General features: G+C 44.7%; 1 protein-coding gene across 1 annotated transcript in view; it reads right to left on the reverse strand.

Moving 5' to 3' along the window:
* The window catches only part of LOC134560671 (vasoactive intestinal polypeptide receptor), a 114,148-nt gene that overhangs the window by 11,432 nt on the left and 79,108 nt on the right, over positions 1-23,608 (reverse strand). Inside the window, exons 7-10 of the mRNA XM_063416904.1 lie at positions 11,706-11,859; positions 9,199-9,259; positions 6,735-6,804; positions 2,278-2,369 (exon numbers count right to left, since the gene is read on the reverse strand). Coding sequence (XP_063272974.1) covers positions 2,278-2,369; positions 6,735-6,804; positions 9,199-9,259; positions 11,706-11,859 — 377 coding nt within the window. The remainder of the gene's footprint in view (positions 1-2,277; positions 2,370-6,734; positions 6,805-9,198; positions 9,260-11,705; positions 11,860-23,608) is intronic.

Here is a 23,608-nt window from a genome sequence, read left to right on the forward strand (position 1 = left end):
CCAGCCCAGAGCACTGAGTGCCACCTCCAGGGATGGGCACTCCACAACCTGCCTGGGCAGCCCCTGCCAATGCTTCAGAACCCTTTTGGTGAAGAAATTCCTCCTGATGACCAGTCTGAACCTCTCCAGGCACAGCTTGAGGCCATTTGCTCTCATCCTGTCACTTGCTGCCTGGGAGCAGAGCCTGGCTCCAACCTCATTTCAGGAAGTTGTGGAGAGCAGTAGGGTCACCCTGAGCCTCCTCTTCTCCAGGATAAACACCCCCAGCTCCCTCAACATTTCAGCAGCAGTTTTTTGCTGAGAACTGTTGGGTCCTGCAGTCAAACCCCAGAAGGTTCCACAGATTGCTGTCTAAAAGTAAAAATCTTAGGACCACGCTGAGAACTCGCCTTGGCGGGGTCTAATCTTCAGTTTTCAGACAATTAATATTTGTTTCCAGGTGCCACTGTACAAGGGGACAAGTGTCCCATAGATCCTGTGCCCTGTGTGACAGGTCCATGAATGTTTTGGAAGTGTCCTAAAGCACCTCGTGTGGCTTGGGAACCTAAAACTTTAAGGTCAGGTTGGAAGGAGCTCTGAGCAGCCTGGGATAGTGGAAGGTGACTCTGCTGGTGGCAGGGGATTGAAGCTGAATGAGCTTCAGGGTCCCTTCCAACCCAAACCCTTGTGGGATTTTGTGATTCTGTGAAGTGAGCAGCTGGTTCATTCCCTACTGGAACTGAGCCATCTTTCCAGGTGGTGAAGGAAGGCGAGGAACTGCAGGTGTCAGGATCAGCTGTCCTTCAGCAGAACCTCCTGTTGGGCAGGTCACTGAGGGGAGCTCTGTGTTTTACCAACGTGCCCTGCATTTGTTTATGAGACAAAAAGAGCTTTCCTGGCAGCTCCCACCTCATTGGAAAATGTGTCCCGAACCCAAAGCCCAGCATGACCTCTGAGACAATCTGAAGAGACAAACTCTTCAGATGAACGTTGGCAGCACTTTTTTGAGGAGAGCAGGAGCCAGCAGTGCCAGGATGCTGCTCAGTACTAGAACATATTTAAATATGCTGATTTAATCTATGCTGCAAACCTGAGGTGCAAAGATAAAATTCCCAGCTGGAAACCCAGAAGGGGAGGTGGTAAAAAGCACAGGGTCTGGTAATGTTGGTGTGTTTTGATGACAAAAAAAAATAGGTAATTGGCTTTGGCTGCTGCCAGGAAAATTAAGGTCAAAACCTGGCATTTCCTTTCATGAATCTGAGAATCTCTCGAGGCAGATTAAATGAATAATTCACCATCACCACATAGAAAGTCTCAGTGCTGTGGCTGGGCAGGATTTAAGGAACATATTGTTACTGTTTTCCATCCTGCAGGAAGATGAACTGAGATTTTTCAGGGTACCCAAAAGCACTGCTCCCTCTGAAGACAAGGATTTACAAGCAGTGACCGTGCAGACAATGGACTTTCTTAATTTAATTCTTTCCTAGGAAATGTTTAATAAATATTCAGGATAGCTGAAAAGTGGAGCCAGAACAGTGGGAAGAGTCAAAAATAATCTGGTCTGGACTTTTATTTTGTTTGCATCGAAGCCAGAATAAATCCATGCAGATAGACATTTCTTTCACTCTTAAAATACTGCAGCTGAGACCAGCCTTGGCCACTGAGAGAGATGTTGATCTCTCTTGCATGTTGTTCATTATATAAAGCCCCATTAAGGTCAACCTCATATCCCTGGAATAAAAGCATTAAGTCAAGCAAAACTTATAAGACAGTGATCCTTCTCAACAGAGAAGAGAAATATATTGAGTTAATCCAATCTTGTTTAGAGATCTCTTTTAGGATAAGGAAAATTTGTCATAGATCTTACTGAACGGTAATTTTCTACATCTCTCCTTCTTTGAAACTGAGGGCCAGGAGAAAAAAGTCTGTAGGCTGCAGAGAGCAACTTCTTGTTTTCCATCAAGGTCCTTCTGCCTTCAGAATCCAATAAATATTAAATATTCAAAGAAAAATTATATTTGGCTTCATGATCATTATTATTACTCTCATTTCTTCATCATTAATCCCAGGAGAAATCCCTCTCACCTGCCACAAACTGACATAAAACCTGCCCAGCTGTTTTAGCAAATGCTCCACTTCCTGATTTCTAATCTGCTTTAAGCAATTAAAATTAATTGATTTTGATCAGGGCAGACAGACGCAATCATGAACCAAGACGCAATAACAACCCATCAAACAGCCCTGAAGTTTCCCAAAAACCAAAAACCACAGGATAGGGCTGGAAATACTGGGACTTACGAATATTGGCTGGTTTCGTTGTGCCCAACATCTGGGGAATGCAGCTTCTGGACTAAGATGCGGATGATGCAGATGAAGAGGATGAAGTTCACCTGTCGAGATGGGAAGAGAGGGGTAAAACATGAGTATTTTTCTCCAGGGAGAAGAGCCCATCATAAGAGAGGAATTTCTCCCCCTGGAATGTTTTTTTTGCTGTGGAGCGAGCTGCCCTTTTAGCAAGCCACGAGCAGAGAGCCCCGCCCGGGGGAAGCACATGGGAAACCGACACAGGATGGCATCTTGGGCCTGACATCAGCCTGCTTGGGACTTCGTGTCATACATCCCAAGTATGATGATGTCAAGCCCATCGAGCACAGCTCCGCACGTCGTCCTGCTGCGCGCGGGAAGGAGCCTTGGGACGCGGCCGGCTGCCGAGCGCGCTGAGCCAGGGAAACCAAACCAAAACACCACCAGGATCCACTCCAGCTTCTGCTCAGTCCCCTTGGGTGTTGCACTGCACCCCCGCCACGACCAGGATAAGACGTTTCCGAATAAGGAAAAGGGGTTTCAGTTTTACCCCTGGCTTTTATGGAAAAGCGCCGGAACTTTCTGTGTCCCTCTCACCGTGGATGGCCCAAGGCCGGCACAGGGGCACTGGTTGGGCTTTGGAAGTGTTTCTCAAAACCTGGAGCTGTTTCTATTGGCAGCAAATTGTCCCTCCTTGATCACTGTATACTTAAAAAGGAGCACAGAGGTGCTCAAATGCTTTTTGGGGTGTCTTAGCTGGGTGTAAGGGTTTCCCTGCGCCTGAGCATGGCTTCTGCTTTGTTTCTGTATTGTTTGTTATTTTCTCTTTTATTAAAACCTTTACAAAACACACCTGAGAAGCCATCTCACAAATTATTCTAAGCCATTCTGAGAAGTGCTGGACACCCTCAGAGTGTATTGAACCCTCAAGGAGCTAAAAACATCTGTCTCTAGGAGAATTCAAATAGCCATAGGGTTTTAGCTTCTGTATTTTTCAGACCCTGTACTGCTCTAGTGTATAGCTCTGAAGTCCATAGCCTGTCAGCTGCTGTTCTCCCATTTTATTCAGACAAACAATTCCTCTCTGGGCCTGAAACTCAAGGGCATCTGACTATCCCAGGCCCTGAGGGATGTAAACAGCAGTGAACTGGGGGGAGAAAAGTTGGAGTAAATTACTTCATCACCTGAAACTGTAATTGGAGGATTAACCCCTGGTATGTAAAAGGACCAAACTTAGAACTGTAGGAAAAAATTGTGACAATTTTCCATCTTGGGTGTAGCCCCTCGGAGGCTCCTGACTGCCCAAGGTGTATTTATTGAAGGCCTTTAATAAATACCCACTTTTATTCTCTTAATCTTGTCTAGCCTCTGTTTTAGGTCACCATTCCAAGGCATCATGTTGGCCATGTCCTGTCTGGAGACCTCGTGCAGCAGGGGATTGACCTCACCAGGGCAGCGGGGAACGTTCCCTCCTGGGATGTCAGACCAGAGCAGTCTGGCTGATACCCAGATTTCAGGTGGTTCTTTTCACCTCAAAATCTCACAGTGCTCTACCAATGTGAAGCTTATTTGATAGCAAAGGTGTAGAGCTAGGAATGGGAAAATCCTGATGGAATGAACTGAATGCAAATCTGCTTCGTTCAAGGTCCCCTCCATTGAGTCATCCTGTTACTCATGCAACACAGACAACAGAAAAGCAATGACAGATTCCTGGGGACGTAGCTCAGTTTTAGTTTGGCACACAACCCCTCTCTTTATCCTTTCATGGTCAGTGAATGTGCAAATGATTCTGATTTTTAGCAGCTCAGCAGCTGGAAGGGATTGTGTTAAACCAGCCAAACTGATTCCCTGCAAAAATAGATTATAAGATTTCTTCCAGCAATTCCTACACTCATCACAACAATAGATGAATAAAACAGACTGAAGCCCATCTCTCAAACAGACACTCTATTTTAAAGCCTATGAGTGATGGGTTATTAATTGCATTTCTTGGTTATGATGCATCGCTTAATCACTTCTTACCTATCCTCATCCATTTATCATAGTTTCTGTTTGTATTTATTTCCTCAAAAAAACCCAGTTTGTGTGTCTGATTTGATGGCAAGTGAAATTTATTAGTACAAACCAGTATTAGCTAGATCAATTACACTAATGAGCATTGATAACATGTAAGCTGCTGCAAGGAATGCAAGAAGGGAAAAACTAAATTCTGAGTGTGTTGGCTTGGAGTGGTCAGGAGCAAATATGGAGTGGAGTGTGAGATATGGGCTTGGTGTAACCTTGGAATTCCATGGCAGATGGATATCCCTGAAAATACAGGAATCAGAACATTGGAAAAGCTGTTTAGATTATTTTTTTATCCCTAGAGTATAATCACAGGTAATCAATGTGTTCCCAGTGCTCAACACCTTGTACACAAGATACATCTCATGTACTTTAAAGATCTTATGGATCTTGTATATGAATTTCTTGTTTACACTGAGATATTAGCTGTATTCCCATGGGTTTGGAGGAAATGTTGAATTACCCCCTGGAGAAATCTGCTGTTCATCAGCCAGTGGCTATCATGCCTTTCCTTTAGGACAGATTTATGGGATATCAGCTGAAGGAAAATCAGGAACTGATGGGTAAATTCTGTTTGGCAATGAGGAAAAGATTTATTGGCCAAGAGAAAATACAGACTCATTGATCCAAGGAGAATAAAAGGGTGTGGTTTTTGACTAACAGCTTATCTCAGGAAAGAGAAAATAGTATCTGTAGCTTCCCAGGATGATATAAATACTTGGAGATGTGTCATCTAAGTATTGTATTTCTTTCCAGAGAGGTAAACAGAGCAAGATGTCATTATTGAAACCTTCAGTCTGGAATCCCTGCATGATAAATGCTACAGAAAAAAACAAACAAACAAACACACAAAAGTCTTCTTGTAAAGGTCATGATGTACATGGAATAAGAAGAATGTCTAAGGAAAGATTTCTGTTTAAAAGAGATTGATTTGATTTGATTTGGCTTGTTGGAATTTTTTTGCTTCCCTTCCCACATCCTTGACTTCATTTAAGAAAACTCTAAGTTTAACTCCAGTTCATTTGATTTTAAGGTTTGGATCCATGCCCAACAGAGCAATGTTCAACAAGTACGGAAGGACCCAGAGTTCCTGAGAAGTGTCCTGGTTTCTATGGCCAGGATTGATCATATCCAGAGAATTAAAATAAAACACTTCTGTTGATTTTTCTGGAAATTAGCCAAGCTCCTCTAGAACCTACTCCAAAAATACGCAGCTGGAATGCAAATCTGTACTGGATGCAAGAGGCAAATTCCTGAGGGAATTAATCTGCTCCCGTTTTATCTAAGTGGAAATTCATGGTAGGGCTCATCTCAGGTGAATTTGTAGTGTTGACATCTACAACTGAACAAATCATCCTGGCCAGCTGGGAGAAACAAACCCACTCCTAGCATAGGGCATCTGATGGAATTCAGGCATTCACAGATTCCTGAGGCAAAATGAGCCTTTCCTGGGTGTCCAGCCACATTCCTTGACCTCCTGTGGCCGCTCCACCAAGGAGATGGAGGTGGTCAAAGCTGCACCAAGTGAGCTCCACCCTGGTGGCCCGGTGTCTTGGGTTGAGAAATGTAACCAAAAATGTGCATTCCATTTTCATCTGTTGAAGCCGGTTGGGAGATATTGTTCTTTATCTCTTGTAACTCTAGGGGTGGAAAGAGGGCAGATCCCTTCTGTTAATGGGACACCTGATAACACCAGATAAGGCAGGGCCTCCTTATCTCTTCCTGCACCCATCCTCCTCCGAGGGACATCCCCTGTGAATGGGCCATTGAAGGCTCTCACAGGACTGATAACATCACCTCATCCCATTGGGAGATGCTCCACCCAGCGGGAGCAGCCAAAGCCTTTCCATGGGATAAAACAGCAATCCCAAACACCAAGGGAGCTGTTCCCACTGGATTCCCAGAGGATGACTGGACCCTTTCCTGAGGATCATCTCTACTCCAACAGAGCCACATCTGTCACTCTGGGAGGACTCACTGCGGGCTGCTTCCAACACCCTGAGCAACAGGGTGTCAGGTTTGCATTCTGACTCTGTCAATGGTCCTTTGTACTGTTGCATTTATCTTATTTAATTTTATTTTTACCTTTCTTGTTGTTTGTTTTCTCTCTATTAAATTGTATATCTGACTTGGAGTCTCACTGGTTTTGCTTTCAAACCAGCACACCTGGTCACTCAAACTCCTCCCACGGCCAGTGCTGCAGCTGAGGGTGTTTATCTCGAGGAGGAATTTCCTCATCTTAGAGCAAATGCTCAAAGTACTGTGGGATTTTACCTGGCAGTGCATTTTCCACGGGCATTTACGGGACACTTCTCAACACCCCTTTACCCCTCCCCAGTTAGGACTAAAGATGGCTTTTCAGCCAGCAGAATGTGCTGATACTTTACCAAAATAGACACCAAAATAGGAGTTTTAATGATCCACCAGAATGGGGATTCCACTATTTCCTCCCAGCACCTAAAAAGAAACAAAGCCAGACTTAAAACAACAAGCACAGCAAGCAAGCAGGTCTGTCACCCTCTCAGCTTTCCCTAAAGGCTAAGTTTTGCCAGGCTGGGTTGTGTGAAGAGGTTTAAACCTCATGTGCATGGACTGGGAAGGGCCAAAACTTGCTTTGCAGTGGCTGTGAGCACTGGTAGATACCAGATGTCCCAGATGTAATGCCAATTTTTTTCCCCCTTGGCCATGGAATGACCTGGTTGATGTTAGGCAGGGGGAATGTGGGGGAGGATGGTGATTTTCTTAATTTCTCCTACACTGAGCTCTGCTGCAGGGAAATTCTATCAAAACCATGAAAATCGATCAAAATCTATGAAAAGATTCATCAGGGCTCCAGTGCTCTCCACCATCCTGGATGGAGGGGGTTTGGTAAGCACAGAGCAATTGGCACAAGCAGAAAAGAAACCCAAAAACAACAACAACAACAGCCACAAAACCCAACTGCCCCAAAAAACCAAACCAAACAAACAACAAAAAAAACCCAAACCCAAAAAACCCCAAATAAAACAACCCCAAACCATCACATCCTTCTGAAAAAAAGTAGCAGCCAGTGGTGGGATTGGTCCCACTAAATCCAGTCAGTTGCAGCCGAACTATGGATTGAGTTAAAAAATCCATGGGGTCCAGGGTGGGATTTATCTCATCCCAAGGCCAGAGCTGTCTGGACAGAACACCGCTCACCTGGGACTGCATTTTAAAGCCAGCGAGGAAAGGAGAGGAAAGGACTGATGTGGAAATGACTGAGATGGCTTGGGGCACATTTATCTGAACACTCAGGTGGTAGAAGGTGCGTTTTTAGGAAAGCATTGATGGAAATTGGGCTGCTTTCATGTAAGAATAGATCAGTGGAGCCTGCTGTAGACAACTTCACCCAGATTCAGCTCCTCTAATTCCAAAGGTTGGCAGTGAAGGCAGCAGGAGATGAAGAGAGGCACTTTTAGGGCACAGTTCCTGAGACCTATTTTAAACATCAACTTTAGGATGATAAAAATTGCACTCAGTGGACTACAGTGACTAAATCTGCCCTAACTCTGCAGGGAGATGGAGCAAATTGCTCACACACAGATGCTTCCAGTTAGGTGTATGCTGCCCTTCCATCTAGAATTTAAGTGGCCCTAATTATGTCTAGTACACTTCATTTTTGAAATAAATTGAGACAGTCTGAGTGAAGGTCACTTTCATTTGGAGTTAGAATGTTTAAATAAATGCTTAGTGTTGTTTAACCAATCTTACCTAATTGGGGTTTATTTATTCTGGATTAATTTCCTGTCATTTTTCTCTGCAGGTAGTGAAAAAGAATCTGTGTTGTGTATTAATATATTCTGTAAATTCATGCTCTGTTTTACTCAGCACAAAAATGTAGGGCTTTAAAGCCCACAGAAAATGCAAAGAATTCTGTATTTTTATTAAGAATTGTTGGAGCTGAATGGGAATATATACTAAGAAAACCTGGTGTCCAGAATGGTTAAATCCTCCTGTCTCTGTCTCATTGTAGAGGCTATTTATTAACAGAGTAAATAAGGTCAGTTTTATGCAGATAGAGTGAGACCATAAAGGAAGTGAGTAGCCCTCAGGAAATGTGCTGGCGTGACTATAAGTCAAAAATGCAGTGAGGAATCTGAGCAGCTTCTCGTACTGAAAAAAGGGCAAATCAGGACACGTTTGGAGGGGGAGAATGGATTTAACTCCAGGATACAAATGCAAGAAATGAGGGAATGCTCACTGAGGACAGAATAAGCACTTGATTCTGCATCTCTCTGTGGTATTTTCCTATGAAACCCTTTCCAATTATTGCAGTCTGACTGCTTGAATAAAAGCGAGAATGAGGATTTCAGGATCAAGTCCTCTTTACTTGCATGTATCCTTGGATAACTCCGGTATCTGCCTCATTTTTCTTAGCTGCATTCTATCTGCTTCTCATACAAAATATCAAAGGCTGCTGCTAGGTTAGAAGGGATGAAGAATAGATTCTAAAATCTGCTTGAGAGAGAAAAAATTTTTTTAGCCTTTTCCTGTGGGGGAGAATTGGGTGTGTTTATTAATTCCCCGCTGCATGTTCAGTGTCAATTCTGCAGGGTGCAAAGCTCTGCTCTGAGCATGGGGCTGAGTGAAACCATCATGGTCTGCTCAGATTCCCTGCAAATATCCTGACCGAGGCACTGGGAAGTGAAGAGGGCGAGTGATTGGCCTAAAATGACATTTCAGAGACACCTTGGAGCGTTTCCTGGTTGCTGGAGGCAGGGGAGAGGTGCCACTGCTGCTGGGCTTGGGGCTGCTGAGGCTGCAGGGCTTTCCTTGGCCATAAAGGAAAGCAGATTCACAAAGGAAAGACAGCTGAGAGCACAGGCTTACCCAACGTCGAAAAAGTAGATCCTGACAATGGTCCAGGCAGTGATGAACACGGAGGGGGCACCTGAGGAGAGAAGAGATGGTGCTGCTGTCAGAAATCATGAACAAATGGTTACCTGATTTTATTACTAGATTATTTTAAATCTGCCTCATTTCTCAGGGCTGTTCTCCTTCTCTCTCCATCTCTCCTGAGTGACTCAGGGGATACCTTCCCTCAGGGGTGGGAAAACACATTTTCAACCCTCACGTGCTAAACAGGCAACGTTGCCTTTCCCTCCCTGTGGCCACGCAGGATCAGGTGTCTGGAACTGCTCCCAGCACATTGATATTCCTGCTGCAGTGCCCAGGAAAAGCTCCCAGTGGTGATATGCAAGGAGCAGGGATCACTTGGACACCTACAGTGAGGAGAGCTGTGTCTGAGGAGGTCACCACAGGCTCTCTTTAGCATCAAGGGGCAGAATTACATGCTTCGCACACACAGGGCATCCAGCTACATTAAATGTTTGCATTAGAACAATAAATATGAAATATCCCTGGACTCATTTGCCCTGTAAGGGAGCCTGGAGTGCCAAGCTCACACACAGCTGTCTGTAGCTGGACAGGTGAAGCTGCCTGTGCTCCTCACTCCATGATCTTCCAGATTAGGGTGGTCTTGTCCCATCCTTGTGCTGGCTCTTTTCTCTCTCTCGTTTTTGACTGGATTTGGGTTGGAAATACTCCAGGAAGGACACGTCTCTTTGCTCTGTGTTACTCACAAATTGTGTGCACTTTATTACCAGTGATTCCCAAGTGCAATTATACTGAAATCAGTAAAAACTGCAATTAGTGCATCCAATTTATTAATTCATGAGTAATCCCTTCCAGATCCATCCCTGATACTCTGGCAAATGATGGATGACTGAAAGGCCAGAAGTTCCCTCAAGCCCTGGAATTGCCCTTCTGTACCCAAGCAACCTCAGGGCACATCAGGAGTGCAAGAAATTTCCTTTGATATAAATCATTACCCTTGAGCATTTTTCTTTCAAACCTTCCAGCTCTCCAGGGCTGAAATAAAGAATATCTGGAGCACAAGGTGAGTTTAAAGAAGGTCTGACCTGAGTAACAGAAACAAGACCTTCTCCCATCATCCCTCCTTCCGCCTGGAGAATCATCTCTCCTTTGCAGTGTGAGGCTGAGTGTAGCTCCTGTCACTTTCAATGGAAGTTACCCCATGGATAATTGATCAAATCCCGAGCCCAGGAGTGTCCCTGGATATGGCACAATTTTATTTTACCTTTTCTTCTCAAGAGTCTTCCCTGCTCTTTTTATTTCTCAGTTTCATCTACTGAGAGCAGGCAGCAGAAAGTTATTTGCTTACTTAAATATAAATCTTTGACTAAATGGTATGAAAGGGGAAAAAAGATCTCTGTTTCCTTTCTGGAGAAATGAAATAAGTTGATCTGGTAGGATTAATTTGCATAAGTCAGCAATTCAGTTGTGAGTTACTTTGTGAAGAGCTTAATTTTCTCTTCCTTACCATTTTTTAAAAATTTATTTATTTATTTATTTTTAATTTGTATTGTATTTTATTTTGCTTGTATTTTATTTTATTTTATTTTATTTTATTTTATTTTATTTTATTTTATATCTTTATTTTATATCTTTATTTTATTTTATTTTCATTATATGATTTTAGTTTCATTTTATTTGATGTGTTTGAGACTGGATTTGCATTAAGGCTGGAGGAATCAGCAGGGCAGTGGAGCAGAAGGTTATCAGCACTAGCACACAGGTGATGGAACATCTCAGGGCAGCTGGCTGGCCTGAATTCAGTGTCTGGTTCAGTCCAGCAGTTCTGCTTTGCTGGGATCCATCCTTACAGTTTAAGGTCAAAGCATGATACCAAACACAGAATCCCAGTCAGGATCAAAGAATTCCTTCCCAATATCCAATCTGAATCTACTCTCTGTCAGTTTAAAGCCATTCCCTGTGTCCTGTCACTCCATCCCTTGTCCCCAGTCCCTCTCCAGCTCTCCTGGAGCCCCTTCAGGCCCTGCCAGGGGCTCTGAGCTCTCCCTGGATCTTTCCCTTCTCCAGGTGAACATTCCCAGCTCTCCCAGAGGTGCTCCAGCCCTCGGAGCAGCTCCGTGACCTCCTCTGGAGTTGCTCCAACCACTCCACATCCTTCTTATTTTGGGGACCCCATGGCTGGATGCATCTCTGCAGTGGAATCTCAGGTGAGGAGAGCAGAGGGACAGAATCACATCCCTCGAGCTGCTGGTCACGTTTCTTTTGATGCAGCCCAGGACACAGCAGGAATTTAGCACAGATACAGGACACAGTTGGGTTTTTGGGCACGTTTTGAACTCCTGTCCAGCCTCTCTCATCCACCAGCTGCCCCAAATCCTTCTTGGGACTTAGGGGGGGTGGGTGCTGTCTACAAACCTCTCTGCCCCACCTGAGTCCCCAGGTATCTGTGGTAAATTTTTATAAAAATGGCAAGCAGGATCCCCCCTGGAGGAGGTGCGTACCCCAGCCGATCAGGATGTACCACCAGAAGTATTTCCTCTCCGAGAAGAAGGAGATGACCAGCAGGGTGTGGAGGTACAGCCCCTCCACCAGCAGCCAGAAGAAGTTGGCCATGACACAGTACTGGAAGAAAACCATCATGGCTTTGCAGCCCACCTGGAAGAGAAGAAATGAACAGTGTGAAGTGCCGCATGTTCCCACAGGAAAGAAATTTCCACCAGATTACCAGTGACCTTTCTCTGGGTGTATCTCTGGGATTGCTTTTTGCAGCACTATCTTGGGTTGCAAATATCTTACAAAATGCAAGATGTATTCTATTCCCATCTGTTGAAACCGTTTGAAGAGTTTTTTTTTTTTCATTTATCTTAAAACTCTGGGGCGAGGGGGCAGGTGTCTTTTGTTAATGGACCAGATCTTAAAACCAGGTGGGGCAGGGTTCTTTATCCCTTCCAGGACCCATCCTCCCTCCAGGGGATCTCTGCTGTCCATGGGCCATCCAGGCTCACTGCAGGGCTGATCCAATTCCATCATCCATGGGAGATGCTGCACCCAGGGGAGGAGCCCAGCATTCCCACCTGGATAAACCCTGGCATTCAGAGCCCAGCACAGCCTGTGTGCACTGCATTCCCACCTGGATAAACCCTGGCATTCAGAGCCCAGCACAGCCTGTGTGCTCTGCATTCCCACCTGGATAAACCCTGGCATTCAGAGCCCAGCACAGCCTGTGTGCACTGCATTCCCACCTGGATAAACCCTGGCATTCAGAGCCCAGCACAGCCTGTGTGCACTGCATTCCCACCTGGATAAACCCTGGCATTCAGAGCCCAGCACAGCCTGTGTGCACTGCATTCCCACCTGGATAAACCCTGGCATTCAGAGCCCAGCACAGCCTGTGTGCTCTGCATTCCCAGAGGAAGAGCAGACCCATCCCAGCACCACTGGAGCTTCAGAGGAAACTCCACCCTTCTCCAGGATCATCTCTGCTCCCACAGAGCCACATCTGTCACTGCAGGAGGGCCTGACTGGGCTGCTCCCAGCACCCTGACCAACAGGTGGTATTCTGACTCTGACAATATTTTTCTTTTTTTGTTGATTTGCCATTTTTGTACTACTACATTTTCAATATTCCTATTAAAGAACTGTTATTTCTATTCCCATACCTTTGCCTTAAAGCTCCATAATTTTAAAATGATACTAATTTGGAGGGAGAGGGTTTACATTCTCCATTCCAAGGGAAGCTCTGGCTTTTCCCTGGCAGACACCTGTCTTTTCAAACTAAGACAAGCACCTCAACTCCTTATGGAATGAATTCTATGATGAAAAACCAAGTCTACAAAAAGTTGCTTCTCTTTAGGAAAAGAAGAGCTACGACATGTATTTTTAAAATAAAGGATAGTCAGGAGAAGCAGGGTAAGCACACAAAAGCATGCACAGCTTTTATTGCTCTGGAATGGGAGAGATTTGAAAAGGGAAGTTGAATTGTTTACCTTCAGGAAATGAATAATTAAACACAGTAACTTGCTGTGTGGAGATTTCACTGCAGCACAGGTGATGGGAACAGTTCTCTTAGCAAAGAAATAAATACAAATGGAAATTTCTGACACTTTGCACCCACTGCATCATTACACACCCTCGAGATATTGGATCAGCAGTTGCCCTGTTGCTTTCAGTGGCTCTGCCTGGGTGATACCCTGCCCTTTCTGGGGCAAGTGTTTGCTCTCACTCCCTGACTGTGGCACTTCCCTGGTGTCCTGCACGTGTAGAATGTTTAATTCAGGGCAATAATTTGCACCAGTGACAAGACCCCATTTCCCCCTCTACCCCTCTCCTGCTGGAAGCATTTGCTGTGAAACACTGGTCAAGAGGAGAGGATGCCACCTGTTTTGGGAGGGACTGTCCCCACGCTCAGCCCTCCTCTAAACTCATCAGGGTGTGGCACTGGGGACCCTGATGGGCTCCTGATAATCAACTTTTGTGCCCATCAGCTCCCTCCCGTGAGGCACAGCAGCAACACAGACTTGCTGAGGGGTGGTGTTGCAGTGCACCTCCACACCCAAGCAAATGTTTCCATATTAGGAAAAGAGTTTCAGTTTCACCCCTGGACTTTTAAGGAAGAAGAACCTGAGACTTCTCTGCTGCTCACACTGTAATTAGCCCAGCACCAAGACAGAAGCACCTGTTGGACCCTTGACCTGTTCCTCAAAACGTGTAGCTCTTTTCCATTGAGCAGCAAGCCAAAAAAACCCTCTTTGATCCTTAAATACTTAAGAGAGAGCACAGAGATTCTCAGGGCATTTTTGGGGTATCTTAACAGGTGCAAGGGACATCCCTGCACTGTGCTTTTATTCTTTTGTTTTGCACAGTTTGTTACTTTTGCTTTAATTAAAACCATTTTGCCTTTTCAAACCACTTTCAATCACTAATTATTTTAAAGCCATTTCTGGGAGGTTGCTGGACACCCTCAGAGTGTGTTAAACCTCGTGGGGCTAAAAACAAGCTGGCCCCATGCAGAATTTCAGCAGGGTGCTGATGGTGGAAGGAGGCAGAGCAGGGAGAGAACTCCCTTCCAGCTCAGAATATTCTGTGTGTGACTTCAGGCAATGCCAGGGAGGGAGGGTGGCACAGGGCTGAGCTGGCAGAGGCTGGGGATGCAGCAGCCTCATCCCCATGGCATCACCACACGTTTAGTTTCTCCCTGATTTTGTGTGCACGTGGCTGCGTGGCATTGCCAGCCCTCCTTCCATTCCCCCAAATCCTGAGTGCCTGCGTGGTGAGCCTGCAGTCTGTGTGTGAGGGAATTCCTCTGTGGATTCACTCTGTCAGTGTTTGGCCCCAATCCAGCAGCTCCCAGGTGGGACACGAGGTTTAAGGGAGTGGATTTGGTGCATCTCAACCCCCTGCCTGTAAAAGAAGGATTTCCTTTGGGGGTTGAGCACCAGGGGATCACTTCTGGGTGGCTGCACTGAACTCAAGGCAGAGGCAGGAGGCTGCAGCACAGCACAAGTGACTGCAAAGCTTCACAGGACGAGGGAAGGCTCACAAACAGTGCGATTTCTGCCCAGCAGAGACTCTCAGGAAGGGATTTCCAGCCTCACTTTGCAGAGCTACTGCTGTACGGACAGAAAGCTGTGCTGAACTCAGGCTGTGGCAGCAGAAATTGCAGATCCAAATCCATCCCCTCATCTCCCAGTACTGGCAAACATAAATTTTGTGGCGGTCTCTGGCCCTAATTCCTCCCTGAAGGTGGTGGTGGATGTCACAAAGCTGAGGTGGATCATGGTTAGAGGTTGGATCCGATCATCTCCAAGGTCTTTCCAGCCTCAATGATTCCATGGTTTTATTTCTCCATGCACATGGGCAGCAGCTGGATTTTGACAACTTCTTCTCTGCAGGATCTGTAGAAGATCAATCCTTTTCTGCTTGCCGAGGGATACTTGCTTATTTGAGCAGTTCCTACCACTCCTGGAATTTTTGGTTTTACCGGGAGAAAAGACCTTTTTTGTGCACCATTTTTGAGTGCATGGCAGTAATATCTTGCAGCCAGGGATCCCCTGTGGCACAGGAATGTTCTTCACTGGAACAGAGTTGGATACACTGTCCTGTCCTTAAAATTAAATAATTACATTTTCCCACTGCTTGGGCTTGCTACTGTTGCCTAAAGTGGGTAAGTTTAAAGCAGATATTTCTGTGAGAGGTGCAGTTTGATTGTGGATGATTCCATTGATCCTCTTTGACTGTGGCACATGTGGGAAACAGCCCTTCCTGGCTTTTGGGAGACTTTATTCCATGCAGCACTTGGTAATGGGTCTTCACCTACCTGATTGATTAAATTCAGCCTCAGACAGGCTAGTTTAATGCTGGGGAATAAAATCCTCTTTGATGTAAGGTATCTTACCCTTTAGATGACAGACACAGGGCAGAGATGAGCCATTACACCTCTAGAATTTATTTTCTTTCATAAAGAGCAGACCTCACGATGTGTCGCTGCTGAAAGACTAACAGGGCTATTTTTAGAACAGGCACTTTCAAGAGGAAAAGCTGAATCCCACCACTGCTTTTTCTACCTTCTCTTCTTCCCCAGGCTCATTTACAGGTTATTTCCTTGTCTTTCCTCGGGGATCTTGCTCTGCTCATGTCCACAGGAGATGTGGCAGTGAGATGGCTTTTCCCTTGATTTTGTGGATGGCACATCTACTCAAGTGGCTCCTCCCTTGCTCCTCTCTTTAGAGCTGCATCAGGCGTGTGCCCTTTGCTTTTCCCATGAAAATCCCTCCCTTTCCACATGTGCTTCCAATGGATGAACACTGGGAAGGGCTCTGCCTCCAGCCATTGGGCTCTTGACCCCTCCTGACAAGCCCTTGGACCCCAACACGTTTGTGCTTCTCTGCAAATTCCTCGTAGTCAATAACAAAATTTAATCTTGATTATTGTAGAGGTTTGCTTGAGGATGGGGCCTGTCTTAGACCTGCTTGGGAATTTTCAAGAGGAAAAGACAAAGAGAAGGGCCACAAGGGTGGGAACAAGACTGAGAAACAACCTTGCCAGGCTTTTTCCTTGTGCCCAGTAGCACATTTTACTTTTGGGTGATGTTAGCCCTGAGGAAAACATCCTTCTCTTCATTTTTTAGGTGGGCCAACGGGTCACTACATCAGTTTTATGACCCACCTATAAAAATATAGTTCACTGAGCTGAATCTGCACTAAATATATATATATATGTCATTCTCCTCAGTGGCAGCAACTCTGCTCATTCATAACTCCAGAAGCCTGTCAGTCTGGACCAGCTGATGAATTTCTCAAGCTCAATATGAGCAGCTTAGTTGGACAGGAATTGGTCTGAGTTTTTGAGGTACACAGACACCCAACATGTATGATCAGACTCCTGTGAATGCAACAAAACTCTACAAAAAAAGGCAATCGACTCCACAGAAATGCCAACACAAGCCTCCCTTGCCTTCTTTACTAGGGATATGGTTTGTTACGGGTTTAGGATTTGGGTTCAGGAAGGGTTTAGACCAAAGAAGTACAAAGGAGCACTTGAGTGGTTGATATCCCACCTTCCACAGCTGGACTGGGAATACTGGAGTCTCACTGCCCCAGTCACAAGAATCTCCATCACAAGACCTGACCATGAAATTGTTTGAGTTGGAAGGGACCTTTTAAAGGTCCTACCCCTGTGTGACCTGCCCTCTGTACAGACACAGCCCACGTTCCTCCCTCCTACCCATAAACTCTGCACTTTCCTGTGGTGTGGAAGGTTTGGGGCAGGGCACCAAGACATATTTAAGTCAGCTTAAAGATATATTGAAGACATCCCGTGCAATCCTGGTCAGTGATGCAGCTCCTGGAATTAGTTATGGAGTTGGGACAGTGCATCCAGCAAAAAATGTGGGCTTAGATTTGCCTCAATCCATCAATTATGAAACCTTGAGACCTCCAAATCCTCCTTTAAGGAACTTTGGTGCTATTACCTGGGCTACCACCAGCACTGCAGCAGGAAGAGATTTACATTGAGATTCCTGCGGGTGTCTTCCACAGAAGACTGATAAAAACTCATTTTCCCAGTGACAGATTTATCCAGCACTTTCGTTTTATGTTGCCCAGAAGCCACAACCTGTGGGAAGGGCTGCTGACTGACTCATGCTGCATTTGCACACAGCAAGAGCTGATCTTCTCCCCAGCCTGCTCAAAGAGGCTTCCTTGACCTTATTTAAAAGCTTTTCATAGGTCCCACTCATGGAAGGGTGGAAGAAGGGATAGCACTGGGCAGGTATCACCTGCTTTGGAGATGCTGAAATTGGGAATTTCCAGCACAGGACTGGCCCAACCCTACATCTCCATAACTACAGTTCCACTTCAGACACTCATAATCAGAATTAAATTCAGGAATACATCACTTTTGAGCTGTTCCCACCCCACCCCTTCTGTTAAGACATCCACTTTAACCAAAGCATAATGAAATCTGAAACAATGATCCAACAACCAAATGATTGCTCTGCTTGTAAGGTTGCACAACATGATTAATTCCCCATCTCACTATCATGGCACTGGAATTCATGTAAGTGTCAAATCCCCAATAATTTTATAATCTAACTGTTCTGTCCATGGCTAAACATGGCCCATTAATTTCTGTGCATGGGGCATGGAGATGTCAGGATGGACTCGGTTTCCAAACACGTTTTCAGTTTTCACAGGGGATTTTTCTCTGCTTTTAACTTAACTTTTAGTTCACAGGATCAGAAAATCATTTGGTTTGGAGACTAAATAAGTCTCCAAAAAAGTTTTGACTTATTATCATTGAGTCCTACTGTAAATCCAGGACTGCCAAGGCCACCACTGAACCACGTCCCCAAGTGCCACGTCTAGGATTCTTTTAAATCCATCCAGGGATGGGGACTCCATCACTGCCCTGGACAGCCCCTTCCAATGCCTGAGAACCCTTTTGGTGGAGAACTTTTTCCCTAATATCCAATCTAAACCTCCTCTGGTACAACTTGAGGTAATTTCCCCTTGTCCTGTCCCTGTTCCCTGGGAGCAGAGCCTGACCCCCCTGGCTGTCCCCTCCTGTCAGGAGCTGTGCAGAGCCACAAGGTCCCCCCTGAGCCTCCTTTTCTCCAGGCTGAGCCCCTTCCCAGCTCCCTCAGCCCCTCCTGGGGCTCCAGACCCTTCCCAGCTCCGTTCCCTTCCCTGGACACGCTCCAGCCCCTCAACATCCTTCTTGTCCTCTCAAGTAGGGATTTTTGTTGCCTTTAACCCTAGAGAAGCCAAGGGCAAAGCCCCTGCTGACTCCAGTTTTGGTGCTGGAGGATGAATTTGTAGAAAGTTGGGATGGTGGCAATGGAAATTGTGGGCAGAAATAGAACGGTTCTCTAGTGGGGGGACTCTGCTCCTCCAAGAATGAGCTTTAGGGTCAAACCAATTTGCTGAGCCAAGGAAATAAAAAGGAAAGGAAAAGAGATGGTAGGGAGGAAAAGAAAAACATACTTTAAGAAAAGGAAGAGAGAAGAGAAGAGAAGAGAAGAGAAGAGAAGAGAAGAGAAGAGAAGAGAAGAGAAGAGAAGAGAAGAGAAGAGAAGAGAAGAGAAGAGAAGAGAAGAGAAGAGAAGAGAAGAGAAGAGAAGAGAAGAGAAGAGAAGAGAAGAGAAGAGAAGAGAAGAGAAGAGAAGAGAAGAGAAGAGAAGAGAAGAGAAGAGAAGAGAAGAGAAGAGAAGAGAAGAGAAGAGAAGAGAAGAGAAGAGAAGAGAAGAGAAGAGAAGAGAAGAGAAGAGAAGAGAAGAAGGAAAAACTAACTTATGCTAGGTTAGGCTTAGCACACCCAAACTTTTGTGTAACAACAGCAAAAAAGCAAATTAAAACCAAACAAGGCAGACTGCTGGGCAAAAAGCCATCACTTTCCTTTCTTCCCTCAGTTTAATTGCAGTTGTAGACTAGATTCAAACAAGTGGGCAATAAAAAAGCTCCACAAAGTTTATGTTCAATAGTGAAAGTGAATTGTCTTCAAATACTCAGAGGAGAAAACTCCTCCTAAATCACCTGGGTGCCTTTGACTCCCTCCCTCCCTATCAGCGGGTGTGACAAGCAGGGAATCTCAAACAATAAATTGCTGCACTATGGGTGGCTCTGCAGGTTTTCCTGGAAGATGCACAGAAATTTAGGCTGTTAAGAACAATATCTGTGAATGAAGAAATGTGGTTCGAGAAATTCTTAAAAGGCCATCCTGACAGAAGCAAAGTGGCTCATGATGGAAGCACATAGGCTCCAGCTTGAAAGTCTCTGTTAAAGCAATTTATGATCTATCAGGACTTATGAAAAATAAAAGACCTTCATGGGAATAGTAATCGTATGTCTGGATGATGAATCTTTCAGAGGCTTCAACTCTAAGTATAAAAATATATTATTGAGAGTACAGGTAGATCAATTTAACTGGATTCACAGTCACTGTCTGTCTCAGGCATGGGGAGAAGATGTCCCAAACCCAAATTTTCCCTGTTAACTTCCTGCTCTGTACCCATGGTGCCCCAGAAACTTTATGCAGGTGCACTCTAAAGCCTTGACAGAGGTTAATTAATTCAATTTATCTCAACCCGCTTTCCTTCAGGTCACAAACCATTACCTTTCCATGCAGCCATCATTGCCCTGGAATTCTTGCCTCGTGTCAGCTGTCATTGGGCAATTTATGAAGCCAGTACAACCTGGATTTGTGTCTGGGCTCGTGGATTTGCTACCACTTCATAAAGCAGAAATGCCCTTCCCAGAAGTACAGCCTGACCCAAGCCCTGCCTCAGCCAGGTGAGGCTTTCCTGCTCCCATCAAAACTGTGCAGCAATGGGGACATCAGGGAGAAGCTTTTGGATCAATTTCTATTTCTTCCCTGTGCCTCTTCCACCTGCAACAAGGTTGGGCCACCAATGAAGCGTTGTATCCCTCCTTAGGGAATTATTTCTGCAGAAAGAGCTGAATCCAAAGTCATATGAAATCCAAGGTCCCAGGAGATAAACTTGGTTTTCCTCTGTACTTTCACCTCCTCAGAGCCAGTGGAAAGCCAGCCGAAAATGGCAAGGCATTTGTAGAAACAGAATCCCAGAATGGTTTGGGTTGGAAGGGACATTAGAGATCAACCAGTGCCACCCCCTGCCATGGCAGGGACACCTTCCACTATCCCAGGGTGCTCCAAACCCTGCCCAACCTGGGCTTGGACATTGCCAGGGATGAGGTGAGGATTTACAAGGAAATTACATGAGACAGCCTCTATTTCATGTGCAAAGCATGGCAGGGGCAGATCCTGTACTAATTAAAATAAATGGAGTTGCACCAGTGAATTTTGTAATGAAACAAGTGGAGTTGCACAAGTAAAATTTGCATTAAAATAAAAGGAGCTGCACCAGTGAATTTTGTGTTAAAATAAATGGAGCTGTACCAGTTTACACCAACAAAAAATGTGGTGCTCATGGCTGCACCTCATGCCTTGCCCACTTCCCATGCAGGCTTCCTGAAATCCAACACTGTCCTGGTGGATTCGGGAAGAAACTCTTACATCTGCTTTCCCTCACACGAGAAGCAACTTTAAGCCCCATGACTGTGATCCTCAAAGCTATTTAAGAATTTCTCTTTGCTGATTTTAACAGGGGTTATGCACCTGTCAGTCTTGAAGGACTCGGCCTTTCTATTGTGTCTCTTAGGAATTCTTGTTTGATTTTTGGGAGCCACCTTGTGAGTATTTCTGAGATGCTGATTAGCTCTGGCTTGGTCCCACCTGGGTGTCAGAAGACTCAGAGTTGAGTTCAGATGTAAAAACAGAATTATCTTGGTAAATGGGTTAACTGTGCCTGTTTTGGGCTCACCAGTCCCAGGATAATGGCACTCATGGGCACATCTTCAGTGATCAGCCAAGTCAACCACAAGGCACAAACTAAAAAGAGAAGCTGATGGAAATTTAATAAAGCCCTTCCTCACACTTTTCCCATTTTCCCTTTTTTTTTGGCAACTGCAGTATGTTAAGGTGGCACTGCTGTGTCCAGGATTATAGGGTCACTTAAGTAAAGAAAATTCCTCCTCCAGAGCTCTGCCAGAGTCTGACCTGCCTTCATGGCTGGGTTTTTTCCAGGATGCCTCCATTCCTTCCCTTTGCTTTCTTCCTGTTGTTTTGCATGATTTACAGGGCCTTTCTCTAGGGCTCGTTCGGGTTTTTTTGTTTTGTTTTGTTCCTTTTTTTCCCTTCCCTTCTGTTTTGCTGTAAACCTTAGATTGTAGCAGTGTTCATCAGATATCACCCAAGGAAACAACTGACCCTCCAATGTTTGTTTTGCTTTAACACAAGTGCACAAAAAACTTCTACTGTTCCATTTCTCCATCAGCCTGAATATCATGGGGCTCCCACATGGATCTGAGCAGCCTCACTGCTGGAAATGAAAATGTATCTGTCTTCAACTTCCATAAATAAAATTCATTTAGGGGCTTGTAGCTCTTATCAGTTTGTCCTGAGGGAATTAACATTAAAAACCCACCAATTTTTCACTCTGAAAATATGAGATATGCATGTAAATTCTCAACTGCTGAACTCCCACTCTCCCCTGCAAAGAATAATTTTTGTGCTGGAATTTTTTGTGTTACTGGAATAATACAAAAGGGAAAAGACAAACGATGTGACCTCCCTTGGCTGAATCTCCAGCAAGGGCAAACTTGCAGAGTTCAGAAGAAAAATCAGCCTGAATTTAACCTGTAGAACCTGATCTTTGTTTACAGAAAACTGTTGGCTTTGTCTTCAGCAAGGCTGGAAATGTAAGTGGTTCATCATTATTATGCCATTCGGATATGACAGTAATGAAACTATATCAAAACCCATCCCTAAACCGACCAAAAAAATCAAATAAAACAACAATTGAAGAGCTCAGTTCAATCCTTCTACCACGTTTGTTGTTTTGACTGTTGTTTCTTACAGGGTGTTCCCCAGGGAGAGAAGGAAAGGGGAAGATAAATTGTGGGAACGCCAAGAGGAAAGGGCACTAAACCTAAGGGAATCAGTGTGAAAAATTAAAACTTCTTGAGTCTGGCAGGGGGAAAAAAACAAAAAAAAGAACAACAATAAAAATAAATAATAATAATAATAATAATAATAATAATAATAATAATAATAATAATAATAATAATAATACAAAAAACACACCACACAAACAAACAAAAAAACCAGAAAAAAAAAGATGGCAAATCCAGACTGTAAAATGGTGCAATTTTCACACACTGTGAACAATTTGGAGATGTAACAACGCCATGTGGGGTGAGTTTTCCATCAGAAATGACCCATTAGTGAGAGAGCATACAACCTGAATGAGTCAAACCCAAAAGTTCTTGAAGAAATCTGAGTGGGTGGTTCCTCAGAGCCCTCTGAGCCTGATCATCTCCACTTCCAAGTGCTCAAAGGCCCAGCTGACAAACACAGCTGCCTGTTTTTAATCCATTTAGGCCAATGGGATGATTCAGTTATGTATAATTGCAATTGTAATTATAAGAAATTGTAATTATATGAATACATTATGAGCGAGAGGGAGGAAGTGGATTTGGCCTCCTCATGGTACCTTGAGCAAAACCTTGTGTCTGTGCGTGGCCATCACACCCCTGTGCTGTTTGTGCCCCTGTGGAAAATTCAAGGTCTCTGTGGAGTTTTGTTTCTCACTGGAAAATCCCACAAAAATCAGCTTTTGGAAGAGGTCAGCCTAAGAATTCTCCATGAGCCAAATGTGCCACGCTGTGCCTAGAAACAAATCTAACAGATTTGGACCCCTGGGAACAGGAGGAGGAGTGAGGGACATTTACAAAGCCACGGGTGCTGAGTTCCCTTGCCGTGGGACAAGTGGCCCTGTGCAGGTTCTGGCTTTAAAGATCATTTAAACCTGCTCCTTTTAGTCATAAAAACAAGCCCTGCTTGTCAACTCAGGGTGTCTGCCCAATTAAAAATGGGTTGATTTTTTCACCCAAGCAGCAAAACTTTTCTTTCCCCCAGGAGTGAGTTTATTCATAAAGTGGGACCAAGGAACTCAAAAGGCTGCGGGTGCCTCACATCGTTCTGCAAACATCACCCAGTGCTGGCTCTCACCATGACTCAGTGATGCTCATCATTTGTATTTTGGCTGCACTGGCCTTGAAATGCTTGCAGCCACATTCTCAGGCACTGTGGCCCATAGAAATGCTCAATAAAATTACTTTTTTGGGGTGTTTGTTCATGTTGAACTCAGTGGCAATCCATAACTCTTCGCATTTAAAATGGTGGAGAGTTAACACCATTACACACCTGAAGTGCTCCAAACTAGGTAAAATGAAGTAAAAATGCAGTAAAGCCTATTTAAAAAGATGGTTTTTTATTACATATACATCTTCCTGTGTTGGAGTTCCTACTTGATTGAAGCATTGAA

This window comes from Prinia subflava, chromosome 1 (genome assembly GCF_021018805.1).
Source record: "Prinia subflava isolate CZ2003 ecotype Zambia chromosome 1, Cam_Psub_1.2, whole genome shotgun sequence".
Lineage (NCBI taxonomy): Eukaryota > Metazoa > Chordata > Aves > Passeriformes > Cisticolidae > Prinia > Prinia subflava.